This window comes from Pyrus communis, chromosome 16, assembly GCF_041283825.1.
Source record: "Pyrus communis isolate YQ-2024b chromosome 16, ASM4128382v1, whole genome shotgun sequence".
NCBI classification, from domain to species: domain Eukaryota; kingdom Viridiplantae; phylum Streptophyta; class Magnoliopsida; order Rosales; family Rosaceae; genus Pyrus; species Pyrus communis.
The window spans coordinates 1,064,397-1,086,799 of record NC_142580.1 but is presented as its reverse complement, the minus strand read 5'-3'; the positions used below and the strand labels follow the sequence as shown (position 1 = coordinate 1,086,799).

Sequence of the window (22,403 nt, the reverse complement as noted above, 5' to 3'; positions counted from 1 at the left end):
CTTTAACAACTAAATATCTAACCTATTAATTTTATTGTTTTACTAAAAACATATAAATAAAAAGGTTCATAATGTGTAATTATAGCGTTATTCTTTAAATAAATTATGATTAAACAAACAAACAAACCAATCTATCATGATCTTGCTACGTTCTATTGTGTCCGGAACGCGGTGTGATCTTCACAATAGGAGAGATATTTTAGTGTGTCCGGAATACGGAGCAGAACACCACATGTCATTATATAATTAGAGGGACATAAAAAAAAAACTTTTCTTTAATGGTATAATGAAATGTGGTATTCCATTCCGTATTCCAAACACACTGAAAAATCTCTTGCTTGACAGGAAGACACACAGGAAAGTGTAACTAGGATAACTGGAGTGGCAAGGTTTCTTCTTTTATTCTGCTACAACTGCAAGTACAAGGTTTCTTCTTTTATTCTGCTACAACTGCAATTACAAGTTAGTTACAGTGCATATGATGGACCTATATATATGTGAGCTTCATTAGCTTTGCTCCTCACAACACAGCAGCGTTAATTTTGTCGGTAATAATCTCAGTGCTCATACATATTTCAAATTCAAGGTACCACTCTTTTTCTCGTCGATAATTCTATTTAGATACAAAGTCCGTCACATTTTAATAGATTGTGTTGGCAAGTGTATCATTTTGTGCGTCTAAATATCGTTCCTCTTTTCTCATTTGCTGCATTACTGATCATTTTATTCTATTTCAAGTAATTTTATGCATTGAGAAAGTGTGATGAGTTCATAGTTACTGAGTTCAATTTGAACTTGTGAAACAGCAGTTGCCATCAACAATATCAACATGGTTAATACTACGATTCAGTTGTATGGATTTTCCTCCGTCGAGTCACCAGAAGCTGTGAAGGCGTTTCTGGAGGTATACACCGGAGAAGGAACAGTCTCTGAAGTGAAGGTTCGTCCCCCGAAAGATGGAAAATCAAGAGCATCCGCCATAGTTGAGTTCACACAAGCAGAATCTGCTGAAATAATAATCCCATTAGCTGATGACCGTCGCCTGTGGTATGGGGGCTCTTATCTGAAGGCTAGGAAATGGAAGGTTGATAACTTTGAACACAACATGGAACTTGTAGAGCTGCACTTCGGATGCCTGGTTTCCGAGAAGCAGTTTTCTGTTCTTTGGACAGCACCGGATGTTCAAGTGAAGTTTGGGACAGAATTTAAGAATATCTACTTCTCGTTCTCTTATGATTCTGCTGTATACAAGCTCGAGGTCTCCTCAGAAGGTATTAGCCAGATGGAGCTACATAGCACGCGCGATCAGCTTAGGAAGTATCTTCTAATCCAGGTTTGTCGGTCACATTTTCTCAGTTTTTTGCTATTTCTTTAGTACAATGATGCAGCTGAAATTTGTGAATCATTGCTTTAGATTTTGCTATGAAATGTACGATTGTAACTTTTAAATTTAGCTAGTGATCAAAGTTTCAAAAGTTGATTAATATAGAAGTTTAATTAAACCATGTGTGAAAGATTACTAGTAACTGCCGAATATCATGAAACAACCTGTCATCTTCCTTATAAATACCATAATTTACTATGTAATGTGGCACTTGGGGTAAATGGCTGATTTATTTTCCCTCCCTTCCTTCTTTCTCTTGCTAGTTACTTGGTGCCCCTCGGATTTTGAAGCAAGCTTCTGATGGAAACTGGGTGCGGGAAGTTGACTTCACTCCATCGTGCTGCATTGGCCAGTCTTCTGGCGTATGTTTGGAACTTCCGTATGGTTCTGTGCTTCCAAATCTACGTGATTGTTTTCTTCATTACCAAGAAAATGAAGGATGCTTCGAGCTGGAAAGAGGTACCACTTTCTCGTGTAATTCAGATCATGTTCCGATTGTTGGTCCACCAGTGGGCATTACCTTGCCATACAGAATCCTGTTCAAGATAAATTCCTTGGTTCAGCATGGATGTGTTCCGGGGCAAGCTCTTGATGTTTATTTTTATAAGCTGGTTGATCCTAGCACAATAAGAATTGAATACATAGAGTGTGCACTGGACAAACTGTTTCGGTTGAAAGCACGCTGCTATGATCCCGTCAGTTGGCTTTTACAGCAGTACAGAGAATACCAGGAGTGCAAGCGAATTCCAGAGTCGCCTGCTATCTCTTTAGATGATGGGACGGTGTATGTGCACAGGGTTCGAGTCACACCATCTAAAGTCTACTTTTGTGGTCCGGAGGTAAATCTTTCGAACCGTGTTCTACGAAAATATCCTGAAGATCTTGATAATTTTCTTCGTGTTTCCTTTGTGGATGAGGACTTGAGTAAGATACGATCCAAAGATTTATGTCTGCACACAAAGTGTAACACTTCAGCAGAAGAGGACAGGAGGACTAGAGTTTATAAAAGGATACTTTCTACTCTAAGAAATGGCATTGTCATTGGTGACAAGAAGTTTGAGTTTCTTGCCTTTTCATCAAGTCAGTTGCGCGAGCATTCGGTGTGGATGTTTGCGTCAAGAAGTGAGCTCACCGCGCAAGACATCAGAAATTGGATGGGGGACTTTAGCAACATCAGAAATGTGGCGAAGTATGGTGCTAGGTTGGGCCAGGCTTTCAGCTCTTCCAGGGAGACTTTTAATGTCGATAGGGATGAAATCGAATTCATTCCTGATGTAGAAATCAAAAGGAGGGGAGTCAAATATTGTTTCTCTGATGGAATCGGGAAGATATCTGCTGAATTTGCTGAAAGGGTGGCAAGAAAGTGTGGAAGAAGTTCTACTCCATCAGCATTTCAAATTCGTATAGGTGGCTACAAAGGTGTCGTGGCAGTTGATCCAAAATTGTCAAAGAAATTGGCACTGAGGGAGAGCATGCGCAAGTACCAATCCAACAACACAGCACTTGACGTTCTCAAATGGAGCACGTACCAGCCTTGTTTCCTCAATCGTCAACTCATCACCCTTTTCTCCACCCTTGGAGTCCCAGATCATGTCTTTAAGAAGAAGCAAAGACAGGCTTTGAAGCAACTGGAAGGCGTTTTAACTGACCCATCAAGAGCAAAAGCAGCACTCGAAACAATATTTCAAGGGGAGGCCACAGACGTTTTGAAGGACATGCTTTTGTGTGGTTACAAGCCAGATGCAGAACCATTTCTGTCATTGATGCTACAAGCCTACTGTGCATCCAAGCTCATGGAACTGCGGACGAGAACAAGGATATTTGTTTCGAATGGAAGGTCAATGATGGGATGTCTGGATGAAACGGGAACATTGGAATATGGTCAGGTATTTGTGCAATGCTCTCACCGCGTGATCTCCACTGGTACTCACAGCAACACTACTTCGAGCGAAGACAATTTTGTTGTGAACGGGACTGTTGTAGTTGCTAGAAACCCGTGTTTACACCCGGGAGATGTTCGTGCTCTTACAGCGGTGAACGTGCCGGAATTGCACCATATGGTGGATTGTGTAGTTTTCCCGCAGAAAGGAAAGAGGTATGTTAACTTTCTCAAATCTTGTAGTCGATGAAATTACAAATTTATTTTGGATTGCATCTTCATAGTAGTGTTTCTCTGTTTCGCAATAATTTGTTGCCTTAAATTGTTTACGTACTCACTATTTTTTTTCTCTCGTTGAATTAGACCGCATCCTGATGAATGCTCAGGAGGAGATTTAGATGGAGATTTCTACTTTGTTAGCTGGGACTCTGATCTAATTCCACCTCGGAATTGTCCACCGATGAATTACACACCAAAACGACCTATTGAATTAGAACGTGAAGTTACAATGGAGGTATTACTCAATATAATACGTACAATGTAGCCGCCTATCCTTCCTTCAAAACATATTGTACACATGTGTTTCTGCCTTTATTCATTCAACATTTGGTGTTCTGTTGCGTTTGTTACAGGAGGTTGCAGAGTCGTTTACAGACTACATAGTGAACGACATGTTGGGGATCATTTCGAATGCACATACTGTCTTTGCAGACAGAGAGCGACAGAAGGCTATGAGTGCTCAATGTATGAAACTCGCAAAGCTCTGTTCCGATGCTGTTGACGCCCCAAAAACCGGCGTGGTAGTGGAAGTGCCGCGTTCTCTACGTGCCATACAATATCCGGATTTCATGGAAAAGGTTGACAAACCTTCGTATAAGTCCAAACGTGTGATTGGGAAGCTTTTCCGACAGGTGAAAAATGTTGAGCTTGGATCGCATTCAGATTCAAGTTCAATCAAATCGTTCACCTTGGGAGTGGCTTCGAAGTGCTATGATCCTGACATGGAGGTAGATGGATTCGAAGATTACATCGATGATGCCATCAACTACAAAAGGGAGTATGACTACAAGCTGGGAAATTTGATGGATTACTACGGCATCAAAACTGAAGCAGATATACTAAGTGGGAACATCACTTCAGTGTCGAAATTTTTCGATAGGAGAAAGGACTTGGAGTCAATCAATTACGCCATAAGGTCGCTGAAAAAGGAAGCTAGGACCTGGTTCAATGCTACGCAGTCAGATTCCAGCACTGATACCGATGATGTATGTGCAGCGAAAGCATCAGCTTGGTACCATGTTACGTATCATCCTGTTTACTGGGGTCGCTGCAACAAGGGAATGGAAAGGGATCACTTCCTCAGCTTTCCGTGGTGTGTTTCCGACAAGCTCATCAAGATCAAGAGGGACAAAACAAGTATGAGGAATTCTTTGCCTATGGCTGATCAAAGCAGCGTCCTCCTTGACAAATTCAGAAGCATGCGTTTTCCCAAATGATTATGTTTTGTTATGTTTTGTTTACGCTGTTAAAAGTCCATGTAAGTACGGCTGTCAAGGGTTCTAGTTCCCTTGTCATTTGCCTCGGTTTATTTTAGTTACTTTCTGATTGATTGTAAATACGTTGTGATCAGCATTTCTAAGTTTTCATCTACATTTTGTTATTCACAATCTTGTAAACGTTATGAGCTTCCTTTGTGGCGAGTCGAATTCATTCATCTCTCGGAAGTTTTCAAGTGCCCAACCTCATTTCGAGAACCGCTAATAGGACTCTCTCTTAGAAGTGGACTCTTCATAAACTCCATAACACCTCACACTCTAATATTAATTTTCATGCCAACATTATAAAACATAGTGCAAAAAAACATGAAGCGGCATATAGTGTATGAAGAGTTACATTTTTAAGAGAGTCGCTTAACGTTTCTCATCTAAAAAACTCAGCCCTAGCCGTTTTATCACTGACCCTAAACCTTCTACATCAATTGCACCGGCGAGTTTGTTCCGACGACTTCCTGCACAAATTCCACCGACGAGTTCTTTTTAGTTTGATCATCGCAATAGAACAAGGAAAAAGCCTATGTGGTGGTTTGTCCGGTGTTCCACTGAGGAGTACCCACTCGAAGCTCCACCGGAAGTTTCTAAGGCTTCGCCGGAAGTCTCTGTTTATTTTTCTTGATTGATATTGTATGTTGATGCCAATAACCTAAACAAGCGGGTGTTATTTTGCTTGTCGTGTAATTGTTTGACTACAAGCTGGGGAGCAAAGTACCCCTCATGTGAGATTCTAGAAGATTCTTAGGCAAAGCTTCTCCAAAGGGCCAAGTCAGTGAGTATATCTCTATCTTGTCCAAACCTTGTTTACCAAGGGAGCAAATTACCCCTCATGTGAGATCGTAGAAGATTCGTAGCCAAAGCTTCTCCAAGGGGCCAAGTCCTCATGATTGGTCGACATAAAGAAAAGTCCTCAGGGTTGGAGCTAAACTTCACAGAAGGTTCTCAAATTTATTTAACGATGGCACATTTTTTTATTTTTTGCACACTTTTTTTTATTTTCTTTTTATTTGTTCAACCTAATGACTTGGAAAAGAAATGTTTGTCTAAATCAATTTTCTAACTACAAAATTTTAAAAATATTTAAAATACGAGTAGGTATGTTTGATATACACATTTTGTTTGTATATTCATTTTGCATGTACGCATTCTTTAACCATGTACATACTAAATAAAAGTATAAGTAATGGTCGATGTAAAATAAATTGCAAGTAAAAAACTAAATAAATTGTGAGTAAAAAAACTATATAATTGTGATTAACCCTTACACGCAAAACGTCGAGTTTCATTCACCCTCCACAATACAGTTTGATACCTGCTATTGCTGCGAAAGAGGGGATCGTTGACGCCTTGACCAAAAAGGAAAGGTGAAAAAAAGATAACTGCCATGGCAAGTTTTTCTTCCTCTCTTTTCTTTTCTTTTCCCAGCTTCAACCGCCATGACAAGTGATTCGAAGTCACTTCTGTGCTTTTCACTTTCCTATCAGTATATATACCGACTTCGTGAGCTTTGCTTCTTACAGAGCATCAGTTGTTGGTAATAATATCAGTGCCTTCGTTTCAAATTCAAGGTTATTTAGACACAGAAAACTGACATTGGGTGCTCTATCGATCGTGAGAGTGTCAGTAAGTGCATACTTTTGTGCGTCTAAATATCGTTACTCTTCTCATTTGCTGCATTACTGATCATTTTGTTCAATTTCAAGTATTTTATGCAGAGATACTGCAATAAGTTTATAGCTACTAACTCAGTTTGTGGTCTGAAACAGCATAGTTTCTATCAACGCTAATCAATTCAACATGAGTCTTATGACAATTAAGTTGTATGGATTTTCCTCCGTCGAGTCTCCGGAAGCAGTGGCAGCGTTTCTGGAGGAATACACTGGACAAGGATCTGTTTCTGATGTGAAGGTTTTTCCCCCGAAGGACAGAAACTCAAGAGCGTCTGCCATAGTTAAGTTCACCCATGCAGAATCTGCTGAAAAAATTATCCCATTAGCCGATGCGCGGCTCCTTTGGTATGATGAGGACTCTTATCTGAAAGCGAGAAAATGGAAGCCTGAACACACCATTGAGCTTCTAAAGCTGCACTTCGGATGCCTGGTTTCCGAGGAACGCTTTTCTGTGCTGTGGACAACATCGGAAGTTCAAGTGAGTTTCGGGATGGAATTTAAGAAAATGTACTTGTTATTCTGTTATGATTCAGATGAATACAAGCTTGAGATCTCCGCTGAAAGTATTCGCGAGATTGAGCTGCATTGTCCTCCTGGCCAGCTTCGAAAGTTTCTTCTAATCCAGGTTTGTCCGCCAAAATTTTCTCGTTTTGCTTCTTTATTATAAACTTATAAGCATACAGTTGTGACTTGTGATCTGTGATTCACTACATGATTTAGCTAGTGATCATGGTTCATAAGCTGGTTAGTTTAAATGCTTAATTCAACCATTTTATTACATCGAACAAGAACAAAACTTAGCCGATCATCATTTTGACTTATGTACTAGTTCCTCCTGCATAATAGCATTACATCTGATCTCGTACTTCATTGCTTCAGCATGAAGAATTTGACTGTTAAATGTTGAAACAAAATGATATAGTCCTTAAAGATGGCAGAATTTTCTATGTTATATGTGGCATTTGGGTAAATTGTCTAATATTTTGTTTTCGTTTCTTCTTTCTCTTGCTAGTTACTTGGTGCTCCTCGGATTTTGAAGCAAGTTTCTAACAGAAACTGGGTGCGCGAAGTTGACTTCACTCCATCTTGCTGCATTGGCCAATCTTCTGCCGTATGTTTGGAACTTCCATATGATTCTGTGCTTCCAAATTTACACGATAGTTTTCTTCATTACCAAGAAAATGAAGGACGCTTCGCTCTGGAGAGAGGTAATGTCTTCTCCCGTAATTCAGATCTTGTACCAATTGTTGGTCCGCCAGTGGGCATTAGCTTGCCATACAAAATCCTGTTCAAGATAAATTCCTTGGTTCAGCATGGATGTGTTCCGGGGCAAGCTCTTGATGCTATGTTTTATACGCTCGTTGATCCAAGCAGAATAAGAATTGAACACATAGAGTGTGCCCTGAACAAACTGTTCTGCTTGAAAACGCGCTGCTATGATCCCGTGACTTGGCTTTGTGATCAATACAGAGAGTACATGGCCTACAGGAGAATTCCAGAGCCGCCTGCTATTTCTTTAGATGATGGGATGGTGTATTTGCACAGGGTTCAAGTCACACCATCTAAAGTATATTTCTGTGGTCCCGAGGTAAATCTTTCCAATCGTGTTCTACGAAATTACCCTCAAGATATTGATAATTTTCTTCGTGTCTCTTTCGTGGATGAGGACTTGGGTAAGTTGCATTCAAAAGATTTGTGCCCGCGCACAAATTGTAACACTTCTGCAGATGAGGAAAGGAGAACTAGAGTTTATGAAAGGATACTTTTTACTCTAACAAATGGAATAGTCATTGGTGACAAGAAGTTTGAGTTCCTTGCCTTCTCATCAAGTCAGTTACACGATCATTCTGTGTGGATGTTTGCGTCAAGAAGTGAGCTCACCGCACAAGACATCAGAAACTGGATGGGGGACTTTAGCAACATCAGAAATGCGGCAAAGTATGGTGCTAGATTGGGCCAGGCTTTTAGCTCTTCCCTGGAGACTTTTAGTGTCGGCAAGGATGAAATCGAACTCATTCCTGATGTAGAAATCAGAAGAGGCGGAGTCAAATATTGTTTCTCTGATGGAATTGGGAAGATATCTGTTGAATTTGCTGACGAGGTGGCAAGAAAGTGTGGGATCAGTTCTACTCCATCAGTGTTTCAAATTCGTAGAGGTGGCTATAAAGGCGTTGTGGCAGTTGATCCGACATTGTCAAAGAACTTGGCTTTGAGAGAGAGCATGTGCAAGTACCAATCCGAAAACACAGCGCTAGATGTTCTCCAGTGGAGCAGGAACCAGCCTTGTTTCCTCAATCGTCAACTGATCACCCTTTTGTCCACACTCGGAGTCCCGGATTATGTTTTTCAGAAAAAGCAAAACCAGGATTTGAAGAAACTGCAAGGTGTTCTAACTGACCCTTTAAGAGCACTGGAAGCTCTTAAAACGATATTTCAAGGGGAGGCCACAGACGTTTTGGAGGAAATGCTTTTGAGTGGTTACAAGCCAGATGCGGAGCCATTTCTGTCATTGATGCTGCAAGCATTCTGTGCATCTAAGCTTGTGGAATTGCGAACCAAAACAAGGATATTTGTTCCAAAGGGAAGATTGTTGTTGGGATGTCTAGATGAAACCAAGACATTGAAATATGGTCAGGTGTTTGTGCAATGCTCTCACTCTTCGATCTCAAGTGGCGCTGGCAGCACTACTACAAGCGAAGACCATTTTACTGTGATGGGGAAAGTTGTAGTTGCTAGAAACCCCTGTTTACACCCAGGAGATGTTCGCGTTCTTACAGCTGTGGACGTGCCCGCATTGCACCACATGGTGGATTGTGTAGTTTTTCCTCAAAAAGGAAAGAGGTATGTAACTTTCTCAAATCTTTTAGTATATGAAATAAAAAATTTTGTTTCTGATTGCGTCTGCATATCAGTGTTCCTCTGTTCGACAATAATTTGTTGCCTATTCTTTTTTGTTGAACTAGACCTCATCCTGATGAATGCGCGGGAGGAGATTTAGATGGAGATCCTTACTTTGTTAGTTGGGACTCTGATCTAATTCCGCGTCGGACAATTGAACCGATGATTCATACCCCAGCACGAACTATTGAATTGGATCATGAAGTTACAATGGAGGTATTACTCAATTTATCAAGTACAATGTAGCTTATCATACTTCAAAACATATTCTGTTTCGGCCTTTTTTTATAGGAAACGATATTCATTAGATGAATCGCGATTCTGCCTTGTTCATTCAGCGTTTGGTGTTCTGTTATGTTTGTTACAGGAGGTTGCAGAGTCGTTTACAAACTACATAGTGAATGACACTTTAGGGATCATTTCACATGCACATGTTGCCTTCGCAGACGGAGATTCAAAGAAGGCCATGAGTCATCAATGTCTTAAGCTCGCCAAGCTCGGTTCCGATGCTGTTGACTCTCCAAAAACAGGCATGGTTGTGAAAGTGCCGCGCTGGCTACGTGCCGAACGATTCCCAGATTTCATGGAAAAGGTTGGCAAACCTATGTACAAGTCCAGGCGTGTGATTGGGAAGCTTTTCCGGCAGGTGAAGAATGTTGAGCTTAAATCACATTCGCATTCAAGCTCAATTAAATCCTTCACCGCGGAAGTGGCTTCGAAGTGCTATGATCCCGACATGGAGGTAGACGGTTTCGAAGATTACATCGATGATGCCATCAACTACAAAAGGGAGTATGACTACAAGCTGGGAAATTTGATGGATTACTACGGCATCAAAACTGAAGCAGATATACTAAGTGGGAACATCACTTCAGTGTCGAAATTTTTCAACAGGAGAAACGACTTGGAGCCAATTAATTACGCCGTAAGGTCACTGATAAAGGAAGCTAGGACCTGGTTCAATGCGACGCAGTCGGATTCCAGCACTGGTACCGATGATGTATGGGCAGCGAAAGCATCAGCTTGGTACCATGTTACGTATCATCCTGGTTACTGGGGTCGCTGCAACAAGGGAATGGAAAGGGATCATTTCCTCAGCTTTCCGTGGTGTGTTTTCGACAAGATTCTCCAGATCAAGAGGACAAATAAGTACGAGGAATTCCTCACCTATGTGTTATCGGAGCGGGATCGCACTTGACAATGTCGGAATCATGTGTTTGGCGGGAAATTGGCAGAGGGGTCTTAGGTAGTGGTGTGCTTTCCCTTATGAATATGTTGTTATGTTTTGTTGAAGTTTGTTAAATTTAAGTATGACTGTCAAGGGTTCTAGTTCCCTCGTCATTTGCCTCGGTTTATTTTAATTAACTTCCGATGATTGTAATTACACTGTCATTAGCATTTTTAATTTTCATCTGCATTTCGGCATTTACAATCCTGTAAACGCTATATGCCTGCCTCTTTTGTGGTGAGTCAAATTCATTCAACTCTCAAAATAATAATAAATATTAGTCATTTGCATATAGTTTTTAAGATTAACAGATAATTTAGTAAATATAATTTTTTATCCCTATGTGAAACGTAAATTGAACTCATTTCAACGAAGAGTTCGATGTCAACTTCTTGGATATTGCTAGTCTAGTAGGGAGGTGCACACTGAATTGCTCCTTGGAAGTCCTTGCTTGGGAAGTTCAACATCTGTCGTCTTCAAGGTCACTTCATGGAGTCAAATCTATCACTTCACTATACGCCAAAAAAGAAAACAGTAGGCACAAGACGACAAAAATTATCGTGCGGCTCTATTCTTTAGTGTCTTCAAAAAAGAAAAAAGGAAAAAAAAAAGGATCATAAATCAAAGAATTAATAAATTTCAAACTTTAGATTACACATCCATCACAAGAGTATTTGGATGTTTCAGGGGGAAGTCCCCTTGATTTACCTATCTCAATAAAATATATTATTGGTTCGAAGATCGTCTTAAGATTCAGGCAATTGCACTTACTTGTTGTCTAGAGGAAATTACGCTTACTTGTTTTTTAGTACAAGTAGCAACCGGGTTTGTTATGACTTTTTATTATCATCTGATCGTTACAGAGACCTTTGCTTCTGTTCAATATATAATGACTGAAGCTTATTTTGGTTGGTTAATCCGATCAGTTCATTGATGGTCGGCAAATATGATGGTCATAATGCTGATCCTGCACGTATTTTGCGTGTATCTCACCGGTGGCTTTAAAAAACCTCATGAATTAACTTGGGTTACAGGTGTGGTTTTGGGTGTATTGACCACATCTTTTGGTGTAACTAGTTATTCCGTACCTTGAGACCAAATTGGTAATTGTAAATGAATTTTAGACCCTATGTCTCATGTAGCACGTATTGAGTTCGATTCTTAACTTTGATAAATCACACAATGTTGATCAAAAAGAGGCTAAAGTGCACTTATGAATCTTCCCAGCTTTTCGGAAAAATGACTAAAATTGAGCAATAGATGTAAAATTAACTCTTAACCAAATATAGTATTTTACTACTATTAGTGAAAGTAAAAGTAAAAGTAAAATTTGATAATTACTATAGAGGTTTCTTCTCTTGTCCTAATTCCCGGAGGAGGAAGGAGAAGAAACGTTTCATTCCTTTTACACAAGGAACCCGACTCCAAGTCGGAATCAGCGATCACAATATAAAGCAAAGGACGTACCACCTCCTATTACTACAACCATCAGATAGTCTCTTCAAACTAACGAAGCAGAAGGCGCGTTGGTTTTTGCACAATACGTCGTTAGTTTCGAGCTAGCTAGGGTTCCACCACCATGTCCAACACCGTCGAGTCAAAATCTAGGTGCTGCGTTTATATAGGTAATTTGGAGGAGCGAGTGAGTGAAAGAGCTGTGTACGATATATTAATTCAGGCAGGGAGGGTGGTCGACCTGCACATTCCTCGGGACAAAGAAACCGATAGACCTAAAGGTTACGCGTTTGCAGAATACGAGTCCGAGGAGATTGCTGAGTACGCTGTTAGGCTCTTCGCTGGTCTTGTCATTCTCTACAACCGGACACTCAAGTTTTCTATCTCTGGCCAACACAAGAAGCCCTTGCATGCTGCTGATTTTGTGACGACAACCATATCCAATTTTTCTCACACACGCAAATTGAGCTACTCTTCTCCTGTTTGTAACTCTAGGTCAAGCCGGTGCGAGACGAGCACCACAATTCTGTCTCAATTTCACAATCTGCATGGCTCAACATATGATGTATTTTCTCATAAAAGACTTCGGTGTAATTAAGAATTGTTCTGTCAAGTTTTACTGTGAGTTTACATTGTTCAACAATATTTAGTATGAAGATAAATATGTGTCAAATATTTTCCAAGTGTAATTGATCAGATAAGCAATCAATTTAGTCTACATCTAGGTTATGCACGCTCTTTGTTTTTATTATTTTCTTAGCAAACTTCTTTTTTAGGTGAAACATTTATAACAATTTTTAAAATTGATTTGAAAATACTTTTAAAACGACTAAAAATGTTGTAAATTGAAATATTTTTTCTACCGATTATTAACAAAAATGACAGTATGTCGTTCCAATTCCTTCCCAGGCAAGTTATACCTTTTGACTTCACTTTTAAGTTCTGTGAGGACTCAAGGTCAATCCCTCACTTTTGCGGGTCCCCAATTACCCTTTTTTTCCGTTAAAAAATATGTTTTGGATCGCAAATTTTCTTGGAAGTGATTGTTCAATTAAATTCCTTGAAATTTTGAACCAATTATGTTTTTGGGCCCTCGTCTTATTGTTTTTGTCCGGATTTTAACATAAGGTTTGCTTTTTATTTAATTTATGAACTTAGTTTTTATTATGAAAAAATATCATTAAATTGTAGCATTATAAATTTAAAGTTATTTTTATTTTTTTGAATAAATAATTCCTATTAATTAATAAAACACTTATTGTCAACCAAAATTCTATGAAATTAGCTGTTTAATCCTTTAATTAAAACAGAATATGAATAAGAAATATGAGGCAGAAATATAATTTCACACAATCAAATTTTGTTTTTTTTCTCAAAGCCTTACCTACATGCAATCCTAACATATCTCTAATTAAAAAAAAAAAAAATTTTCTCACTCCCACATTCTCTATCACTCTCTTCCTCTCTCCTTCTATTTCAAAAACAAAAATAAAAAATTTTCTAACACACTTTATATGTGCCCATATGCTAGTATTATCTCTACTAATTAATAAAACACTAATTGTCAACCAAAACCCAATGAAATTACCAATTTAACCCTCTAATTAAAACAAAACATGAATAAAAAATATAGAGCAAAAATGTAATTTCACACAACTTAATTTTGTTTTTTTTTCTTTCAAAACCTCACTTATGTAATCCTAATATATCTTTCATTAAAAATATATATATATATATAAATAAAAAAAACTTTCCACTCCCACATTCTCTATCACTCTCTTTCTCTCTCTTTCTATTTCAAAAACAAAAATAAAAAATTTTCTCACACACTTTGTGTGCGCCTATTACTAGTTTATACTAAGATAGGGGGTAAGCTTAACCTCATAATTGATTAATAATAATGTGGTTTAAACTCATTTTTGGCAAACATTGAACCTAAAACTTTATAGTTACAAATAAAAAAATACTACTAAACTGTAGTGATAAATGATAATTTAAGACCGCTTTTGAAAGCCAAAGTAGCGGAAAGACCTACATCGAGTCCTACAATGCTAGGCATGACCACATCAGTTGCGCGCGTCATTAGACCTTTGTTTCAAGGATATTAGCCAGAAAAATAATAAATATACTGATTTGTCCACTTAAAGCAAGAAAAAAAAAACATTTATTTTCGCTGATACCGGCAGTGGTGGGTGAGGGCGAGAGTGACTAGGGATTGACAACGAACAGCATCTGTGTGTGTATCCTTGCTAGTTGCCGTTTTCTTAAGGTAATTTTCTCTCCTGCTCGGTCTCTCTAGCTTTTCTTTTCTCTTCGGTTTCACTCTTTGTTCTGTTCGTTTCCTGCATCAACGAAACAATGTGAGTTAATTTTCTCTTTAATTTTTGCTTTTTTATTGTCTTCTCTGTCATGAGGCATCAAATTATTGGATTTGTTGGGTTTTTTGTTGCTGTAATTCTTGTTTGATGAAGTTTTTGTGCAGCTAAGGTTTCTTTATCTGTGTCCTTTACTCTTCCTGCATCACTGGAACAATATTTCGAATTTTTTTAATAAATTTAGGATCGGTAACTTCTTTGGTTGTGTTGGGTAGTTTCTGTTTACTTTAGTTCAATGAAAAATCTCTACTTTTTGTGTGTATGGTTATTAAGCATGTCTCTTGATCTCTCAAGTCTGAACTGCAAGTGAAGTGCATAACAAAAGGGTCTGTTTTTTTTTTTCTTGAGATGTTCTTGAATTCATAAAGACTGTATGGTTATTGGTTTCTGAAGTTCCATGACTCTACTAGTGCATTCCACTCTTGTGTATTTCTAAGCCTGCAATAATTTGGCAGCATAAATGCAGTGAAGAAGTTCACATGATAAGATGGGTAAGACGATACAGTTGTTTGGATTCCCTTCTGGTGCATCTGCAGAAGCTGTTTTTGAATGGCTGGAGAGAAAAACTGGAAAAGGATCTGTTTATGCTATGAGATACAGACAAGCCAAAAATTCAAGGAGATATTATGCTATTATTCAGTTTGAAACCGCCAATGATGCTGAGTTTATTAATTCCTTGGCCAACACTGGAAACCTGTGGTATGGGAAAAGCTATCTGAAGTCCCGGAAGATGGATCATGATATTGTACCAAAGCCAAGAACCGCTTTGCACAGTCTGCAAAATCTAGGATTGTATTTTGGTTGCAAGACCGGAAAAGAAGAGCTATCTTATTTTTGGTGTTCGGACAATGTTTCAGTGGACTTTGGGATTAGAATACGGAAATTAATTTGTCTTCTGAAATATGATGAGGTGGAATATAAGCTTGAACTTTCCTATGAGAACATTTGGCAGACTGAGTTGTATAGTCCACGTGGTCACACTGCTAAGAAACTTCTGTTTCAGGTACCTGTTTTCTTTCAGTTAATGTTGGTATCAAAATGATTTTCTTGTTCCAATATTTCTTGTCATTCATCTAATCCTTTTATGTTTAAGATTGGATAACTTTGTATCATCTACATGTTGAATTTGCTAATCAATGCATGCAATCTTTGTATGTTTTCCTATGTTGAGAAAATTTATGATTGTTGATACACCATTGTCTAAAGAAACTGAGGTTTGTTTAATTGGAAAAAATGTTATATCTTCTCGTCTTTGAAGCAAAGATTCTTAATGAATTTGCCTCCTATTATTAGTTATTGGGAGCGCCTCGGATTTTCGAGAAAGAAGCAGACTCTTCAGGACAAGCATATGAAGACCCTTTTCAGAACTATTGCAGGGAAACCCCTGATGACCAATGGATCCGGACAACTGATTTCACTCCATCATGCGCTATTGGGCAGTCTTCTGCATTATGCTTGGAGCTTCCTTATGGTCTCCAACTTCCAGATTTTGGAGAAAACTTTCCCGGGTACAAGGGGATTTTAAGGGACCTTGTCACGGAATTATGTCCCCCCTTTTCTTGCTCGGATCTGGGAGCCATGGTTTGTCCTCCTGAATGTGTTGGTGTTCCATATGATATCTTGTTTAAGGTAAACTCCCTGGTTCAGCAAGGGTGGCTTCCTGGGCCAAAACTTGGTGATAATTTTTTTGAGTTGGTTGATGCACGCAGAAGAGACCTTGCATGCATAGAGTATGCTCTAGATAAATTATACAATTTAAGAGATAGCTGTTATGAACCTTCAATGTGGCTTGAGGAGCAGTATATGAAGTACCGCAGATTGAAGAAACCACCAAAATCACCAGTAATATCCTTAGATTCTGGGTTGGTGTATGTTCGTAGAGTCCAGATCACATCATGTCAAATACATTATTGTGGTCCTGAAGTCAATATCTCAAATCGTGTACTACGCAATTACCCAATGGATACTGATAACTTCATTCGTGTTTCATTTGTTGGAGAGGAGCTTGCAAAAATTTATTCGGCAGATTTGTCTCCTCGTAAGTCCACTACAAATCAGGATGGGAAAACCAAATTCTACCTGAGGATTCTTTCTATTCTCAGAAACGGCATAGTAATTGGTGAAAAGAAATATGAATTTCTTGCATTCTCTTCGAGCCAGTTGCGGGAGAATTCTATGTGGATGTTTGCTTCAAGGTGGGGACTTACAGCCGATGATATAAGAGAGTGGATGGGAGATTTTTGTCGTATAAAAAATGTGGCAAAGTACGCTGCTAGATTGGGTCAATCCTTTGGTTCGTCCACTGAAACTTTGACTGTGGCCAGACATGAAATTGAAGTTATTCCCGACATTGTCCATAATAAATATGTCTTCTCTGATGGGATTGGGAAAATATCTGCTGATTTTGCTAAGAAAGTGGCCTTAAAATGTGGCTATAAAGGGTTTACTCCATCTGCCTTTCAGATTCGATATGGTGGTTACAAAGGTGTGGTGGCCATTGATCCAACATCATCAATGAAATTATCATTAAGGAACAGTATGTCCAAGTATGAATCAGAAAACGCAAAGTTGGATGTTTTAGCATGTAGCAAGTATCAGCCTTGTTTTCTGAACCGCCAGTTGATAACTCTTTTATCTACCCTTGAGGTTCCAGATCTTGTTTTCATGAAAAAACAAAGGGCAGCTGTACAACAACTGAATGCTATATTGACTGACCCACTAAAAGCACAGGAGGCTTTGGATTTGATGTCTCCAGGAGAGACTACTAACATCCTGAAGGAATTGCTCACATGTGGTTATAAACCTGATGTTGAACCATTCCTTTCAATGATGCTGCAAACATTTCGGGCATCAAAGTTGCTAGATTTGCGGCTGAAAACAAGAATCTTTATTCCAGATGGACAAGCAATGATGGGATGTCTAGATGAAACCGGAACATTGGAATATGGAGAGGTGTTTGTGCAATTTTCTGGTAACAGACATCCTGGAAGTGCCTCAAACCAGCAATTCATTGAAGGAAAGGTGGTTGTTGCGAAGAACCCGTGTTTACACCCTGGTGATGTACGTGTTTTAAAGGCTGTGAATGTGCCCGAGTTGCACCATATGGTGGATTGTGTAGTTTTTCCACAAAAAGGATCAAGGTAAGAAACATATTTTTGTTCTTCTACAACAGTGAATCACAAGGTCTTGACTCTTAAATTTAGTTCACAAATATCCAATGTCTTTATTGGTTTGCAAAGATTAGCAGAAATCATGACCACATACTTTGATTAAATTCATTAGTGTTATATCTTCCAGTTAACATGCTTATAACCACTGTGTACTTCAGTCATCTAATGCAACCTGTTGTGGATATCATTCAGCATGAGATAAATCACATACTGTTAAGCCTTTGGTTGACAACTTAAGTTCCATACTTCGTAGATGCTATTTGTTTCGAAATTTGCTGGACTTACTCTGTGGATGCTATTTGTTATAATTTCTTAAGTTCCTTACTTATACTGCACAATCGATAGAAAAACTTATGCTTAAACATGACTTAATGATTGGCAACTTATTTACAATGGTAGGCCTCATCCAAATGAATGTTCAGGAAGTGATCTCGATGGAGATATCTACTTTGTCTGTTGGGACCAAGAATTGATTCCTCGGAGACCAATCGAACCTATGGATTATACCCCAGCACCAAGTATCGAATTGGATCATGACGTCACAATGGAGGTAATGAATACTGGAATCCGTTAATGGCTATACAACATCACATTGGTTAGTAAATGATATTCCCTCTACAGATCCTTCAAAGCTTTGGACTAATGACTTGAATCTTCATGCATCTCCTGATGTCTTTGCACTTCAGTGATTCAAATTCTTTAATTCACCTTCCCGTTCTTGTCTCGTTATACTTGTGTTCATTTTCTTTTTGTCCAGGAAGTTGAGGAATATTTTGTGAACTACATGGTCAACGATAGCTTGGGCATAATTGCCAATGCCCACACTGTTTTTGCAGACAAAGATACTTTAAAAGCAATGAGCGAACCATGTATAGAGCTTGCAAAGCTGTTCTCAATTGCCGTTGACTTTCCAAAAACTGGTGTGCCAGCTGTAATACCTGCACATCTATATGTCAAGGAATTTCCAGATTTCATGGAAAAACATGACAAGCCCACCTATCAATCATGCAATGTGATCGGAGCGCTTTTTCAAGAGGTGAAGGACATTGCGCCTCATGACAGCTCTATCAGATCCTTCACTCGTCAAGTGGCAAAGCAGTCATACGACCCTGACATGGAAGTTGATGGCTTTGAGGATTACATTGAAGATGCTATCTATTACAAAGGCAATTACGATTACAAGTTGGGAAATCTGATGGACTATTATGGGATCAAGACAGAGGCTGAAATACTTAGTGGGAGTGTTATGAGAATGTCAAAATCTTTCACTAAGAGGCGGGATGCAGATTCTATAAACATGGCTGTGAGATCGTTGAGAAAGGAAGCTCGGGCATGGTTCAATGAGAAGGGAACGGGTCTAGATTCCGGAGCTGATGATGTATACGCAAAAGCTTCAGCTTGGTACCATGTCACATATCATCCTGATTATTTTGGCACATACAATGAGGGGCTGAATCGTGACCATTTCATCAGCTTTCCGTGGTGCGTTTATGACAAGCTCGTCCTCATCAAAAAAGATAAAGCAAGTATGAGAAGGTCTCTACACATGTCATCTCTAGAACGCCAATTCCGGAGTGGGTTGCATTTGAGTTGAGAAAGTTGAAATATTTGATATTTGTTTCTTGATGATGGGGTAACCTCTCAACAAAGATGAAATCAAAGTTAAATTATTTATGCTGATGGTAAAAACTTTTGAGGACATCAGCTTGTTGTATAGTAGATTGATCATCGGTTTCTTGTTTCTGACACTTGAATGTTGGTTTGAAGGCTCACAATTGCTAACCGATTGCCCTTATTCTGATCTTAGCTATTTTGTACATGTTATCACTATTTTTTAATGTGCTAATTTGGTTGATTTGTGCTTTCATTGGTAATGCGTTTTTCTTACGTGGCATTGAAAATTAAATTGTGCTATTGCTTCCCCTTGAATATGGCAAGCACTAACCATTACCTTTTTAATGTTATTCCTTACGCGTGTATATCTACAAAGAAAATTAAAATACAGACTACAAACCACTCTTCTGGGATAATTTAATTTCTTGAATAAAACGAAGCTAGTAACATGAATTTCTAGTTATAGTGAGAGTCCTATATGCTTGAGAACAGCAAGCAACTGAGTTTTCTTGCCGCATCTTGAGTTTATGAGCTCGGAAATGCCTACAAGTTTATCGATCAATCTTCCGAACATTTCATCCATAACCCCACTTCCAAAGTGTCATTCCTTCCATTGCAGCTCTCATATGCCTCACCCAAACTGGTATGTCAACTGGACCCTTCATCCATGCTGATTGGTTTGACGACTCCATTCTTTCGATCCTAAAACACCCGTTTTTCTCCACTATCTCCTCCATCTCCTCTACAAAGGCTGCATAATATGGCAAGTTGAAGGAATCCACTTTACTTTCTTCAATTATTCCCTACATATGGAAGGAAACGGAATGCATCATATTCCCAACGTGATTAATTTATGCAATTGTTCTTTTCTAGTGATGTTTCTTTTAACTATATAGTATATGTTTTTTCTTATATGAAAGCTATTTGATGAAGTTTGTGGTCCAACACTTGTTTTATATATATTTTTTAAAACACACTCTTCTTTGAGAAAAAAAAAGGGGAAAATATATGATTTTGTGTCAATAAAAAGTATAAATATTTCATTAAAAATTAATAAACAAATAATAAATGACTGTAAAAGTGTTTCGTTGTCATTTCATTTTCGGTCCTTTTCAATTAATTTGTGCGAAAAAAGAAAAAAAAAACAAATGATGTGCATAAATCACTTCTCTATGTGAAATTCTACTCTCTTTTTTTCATTAATTATGTTCTTAACACACATATCAAAATTAATTATTGGTAACTTTCAATGTAAACTATCGGAGGTGATAAGTAATGAGTTATATACCCCTTTCGCCATATCCGCAAGGACAGACGGTAAAGAATCGTACCACATACCCGTTGGAAGTTCTGAATAAGGCATCCCTTCAGGCACAAGCTCATTACCATCATTCCTTCAGGCACAAGCTCTTTGGCCCTAGCATTCAGAAAATTCTCCATGTCCTCGGCAAACTGCGACGCATAAACCTCAACTACTTCATCCGGTGCACTTGTGTAGTGAATCCTGCCCTTGTTCCAGGCCGGAGAGGCCTTGTTTTGCAATACTTCCGGCGACTTGGAGATCCAGTGGAGACATAATGAGGCATGTACAAAGTGAATAGACGAGTCGGGAAACAAACGGAGATGGAAAGAACCGGGCACGCCGGCTGCAAAGTATTGCCTGTCTTGTGGAAGAGTGGTGAAGAGGGTGTTGAAGTCATTCGACTCTAGGTCGTTAAAGAAGATTTGAAATTCTGGGATTTGATCATCATGGGGACATGGTTGGGATAATTGGGATTTGTATTTGCGTTGCATGGCTTTTAGTATATCATGAATTATCATGAAAGTGTTTGGTCCAGTGGAACATCCCAAGTCTGCAACACGAATGGTGTTTGAAAAGGAGGAGAGCTTTTTCATATCAAGCTTCTGCTCAATTTCCTCGATGATTTTTCCCTTCTCAAGTCCAGCGGACGGTTTCTGCAAAAATTATTGGTTCAATTAAGCTAATTTGATTATTTAATTACAATTTTTAATGTGATTGTGTATGAATCCAAGGACAAAATTTTTTTGTTCTAATAACTAGCTAATTATCTGGAACAGTTGGGAACAATCAATTTGTCCATCCAGCACTTGGATAAAATATGTACCGATTCGCTACCCTTTCACCTCAAACAAAAAATAAATAAAAAAGTCATCCCCTCATGGGTGACATAGCAAGGATTTCATGCATCCGTGATATATATATGCATCATATATATGTATATATACATATATATACACACACACACACACATACATACACACAAAATAAATACATATTGGCATATTACATACATAGGTATATACTATAGGGTGTGCTATCCACATACTCCATTTTACTTCTCACACACCCCTTGTTAATATCTGTCATTTGATATTCTTCAATTCATCCGATCCGACGGCCGAAAATTAGAAAGGTGTGTAAGAAGTGTGTGGATATCACACCCCTATACTATATATACCTGGTAGTAGGAGTTCTTGCAGTAGCTGTAAGTTCCATTTCCACCGTTCATAGGCAGCGAAACTGTGACCGGTTTCGCCCTATTTTCACGATCTCCGTTTAGATTCACGGAAACAGCTGAAACCTGTGACGTTCCTTGGCCCCCTTCTGCCATATATCTAATTAGAAGCTTACAGAGGCAAGTAAAATTGACTTGTGAAGACTAACTAAGATCAGTTGGTGTGGGCTTATAGGGGCTTATAGAGAACAATTAAAGGCGTGAACAAATGCGCATGAAACGTGGTGCTACCACCACAGATGCATGTCGTATATCCTAGCTAGTTATAAACATACGATAATTATTTCAATTATATGTGAAATTAACATGCATGAATCCAAAGAAGGATGACTATTATAGAAGGAGATGTGCGTTAATCAATTTAGTTAGAGCATTGTAATCTTTTTTTGATCTGCATGTAAATTCGGATCTCATTCTCTATAATCTAAATAAATTTAAAATAAGATGCTCAGCCATAAAAATATAAAGGATAAATTAGGTTCACATTCTTCTTTTTGCTACTCCTTTGATTAAAACCTTATTCATTTTCATTTTTTGATCAAGGTCCTTGATATTAATAGCATCATTAATTATTTCAACAATTAAATATTTTTTATTTCAAAATATATTCATTTAATGTTAAAAATGTTACAATTAGTATATT

General features: G+C 38.5%; 3 protein-coding genes and 1 pseudogene across 5 annotated transcripts; 3 read left to right on the top strand and 1 right to left on the bottom strand.

Annotated features, from left to right (window-relative positions):
- Positions 1–466: 466 nt before the first annotated feature.
- LOC137731005 (putative RNA-dependent RNA polymerase 1) lies at positions 467–4,930 on the top strand. 2 transcript variants are annotated; one of them, XM_088687894.1, is made up of 5 exons: positions 467–586; positions 810–1,333; positions 1,648–3,479; positions 3,627–3,777; positions 3,896–4,930. In XM_088687894.1, the coding sequence occupies exons 2-5, from the start codon at positions 830–832 to the stop codon at positions 4,757–4,759; spliced, it is 3,351 nt and encodes a 1,116-aa protein (XP_088544020.1). In that variant the 5' UTR covers positions 467–586; positions 810–829; the 3' UTR covers positions 4,760–4,930. The 2 variants fall into 2 exon arrangements, with proteins under 2 accessions (XP_088544020.1, XP_088544018.1); XM_088687892.1 differs by having other exon boundaries at positions 807–1,333.
- Positions 4,931–6,296: 1,366 nt separating this feature from the next.
- LOC137732412 (putative RNA-dependent RNA polymerase 1) lies at positions 6,297–10,806 on the top strand. The gene is made up of 5 exons (XM_088687029.1): positions 6,297–6,436; positions 6,580–7,108; positions 7,496–9,324; positions 9,447–9,597; positions 9,749–10,806. The coding sequence occupies exons 2-5, from the start codon at positions 6,611–6,613 to the stop codon at positions 10,577–10,579; spliced, it is 3,309 nt and encodes a 1,102-aa protein (XP_088543155.1). The 5' UTR covers positions 6,297–6,436; positions 6,580–6,610; the 3' UTR covers positions 10,580–10,806.
- A 3,368-nt stretch (positions 10,807–14,174) lies between these two features.
- On the top strand, positions 14,175–19,476 carry LOC137731191 (putative RNA-dependent RNA polymerase 1). Of its 2 annotated transcripts, none has more exons than XM_068470293.2 (5): positions 14,175–14,333; positions 14,895–15,442; positions 15,733–17,579; positions 18,009–18,159; positions 18,367–19,476. In XM_068470293.2, exons 2-5 carry the CDS (start codon positions 14,927–14,929, stop codon positions 19,201–19,203), a joined length of 3,351 nt encoding a protein of 1,116 aa, XP_068326394.1. In that variant the 5' UTR covers positions 14,175–14,333; positions 14,895–14,926; the 3' UTR covers positions 19,204–19,476. The 2 variants fall into 2 exon arrangements, with proteins under 2 accessions (XP_068326394.1, XP_088544122.1); XM_088687996.1 differs by having other exon boundaries at positions 14,291–14,424.
- Positions 19,477–19,519: 43 nt separating this feature from the next.
- Positions 19,520–21,856, bottom strand: LOC137731200 (loganic acid O-methyltransferase pseudogene; annotated as a pseudogene).
- Positions 21,857–22,403: the final 547 nt, after the last annotated feature.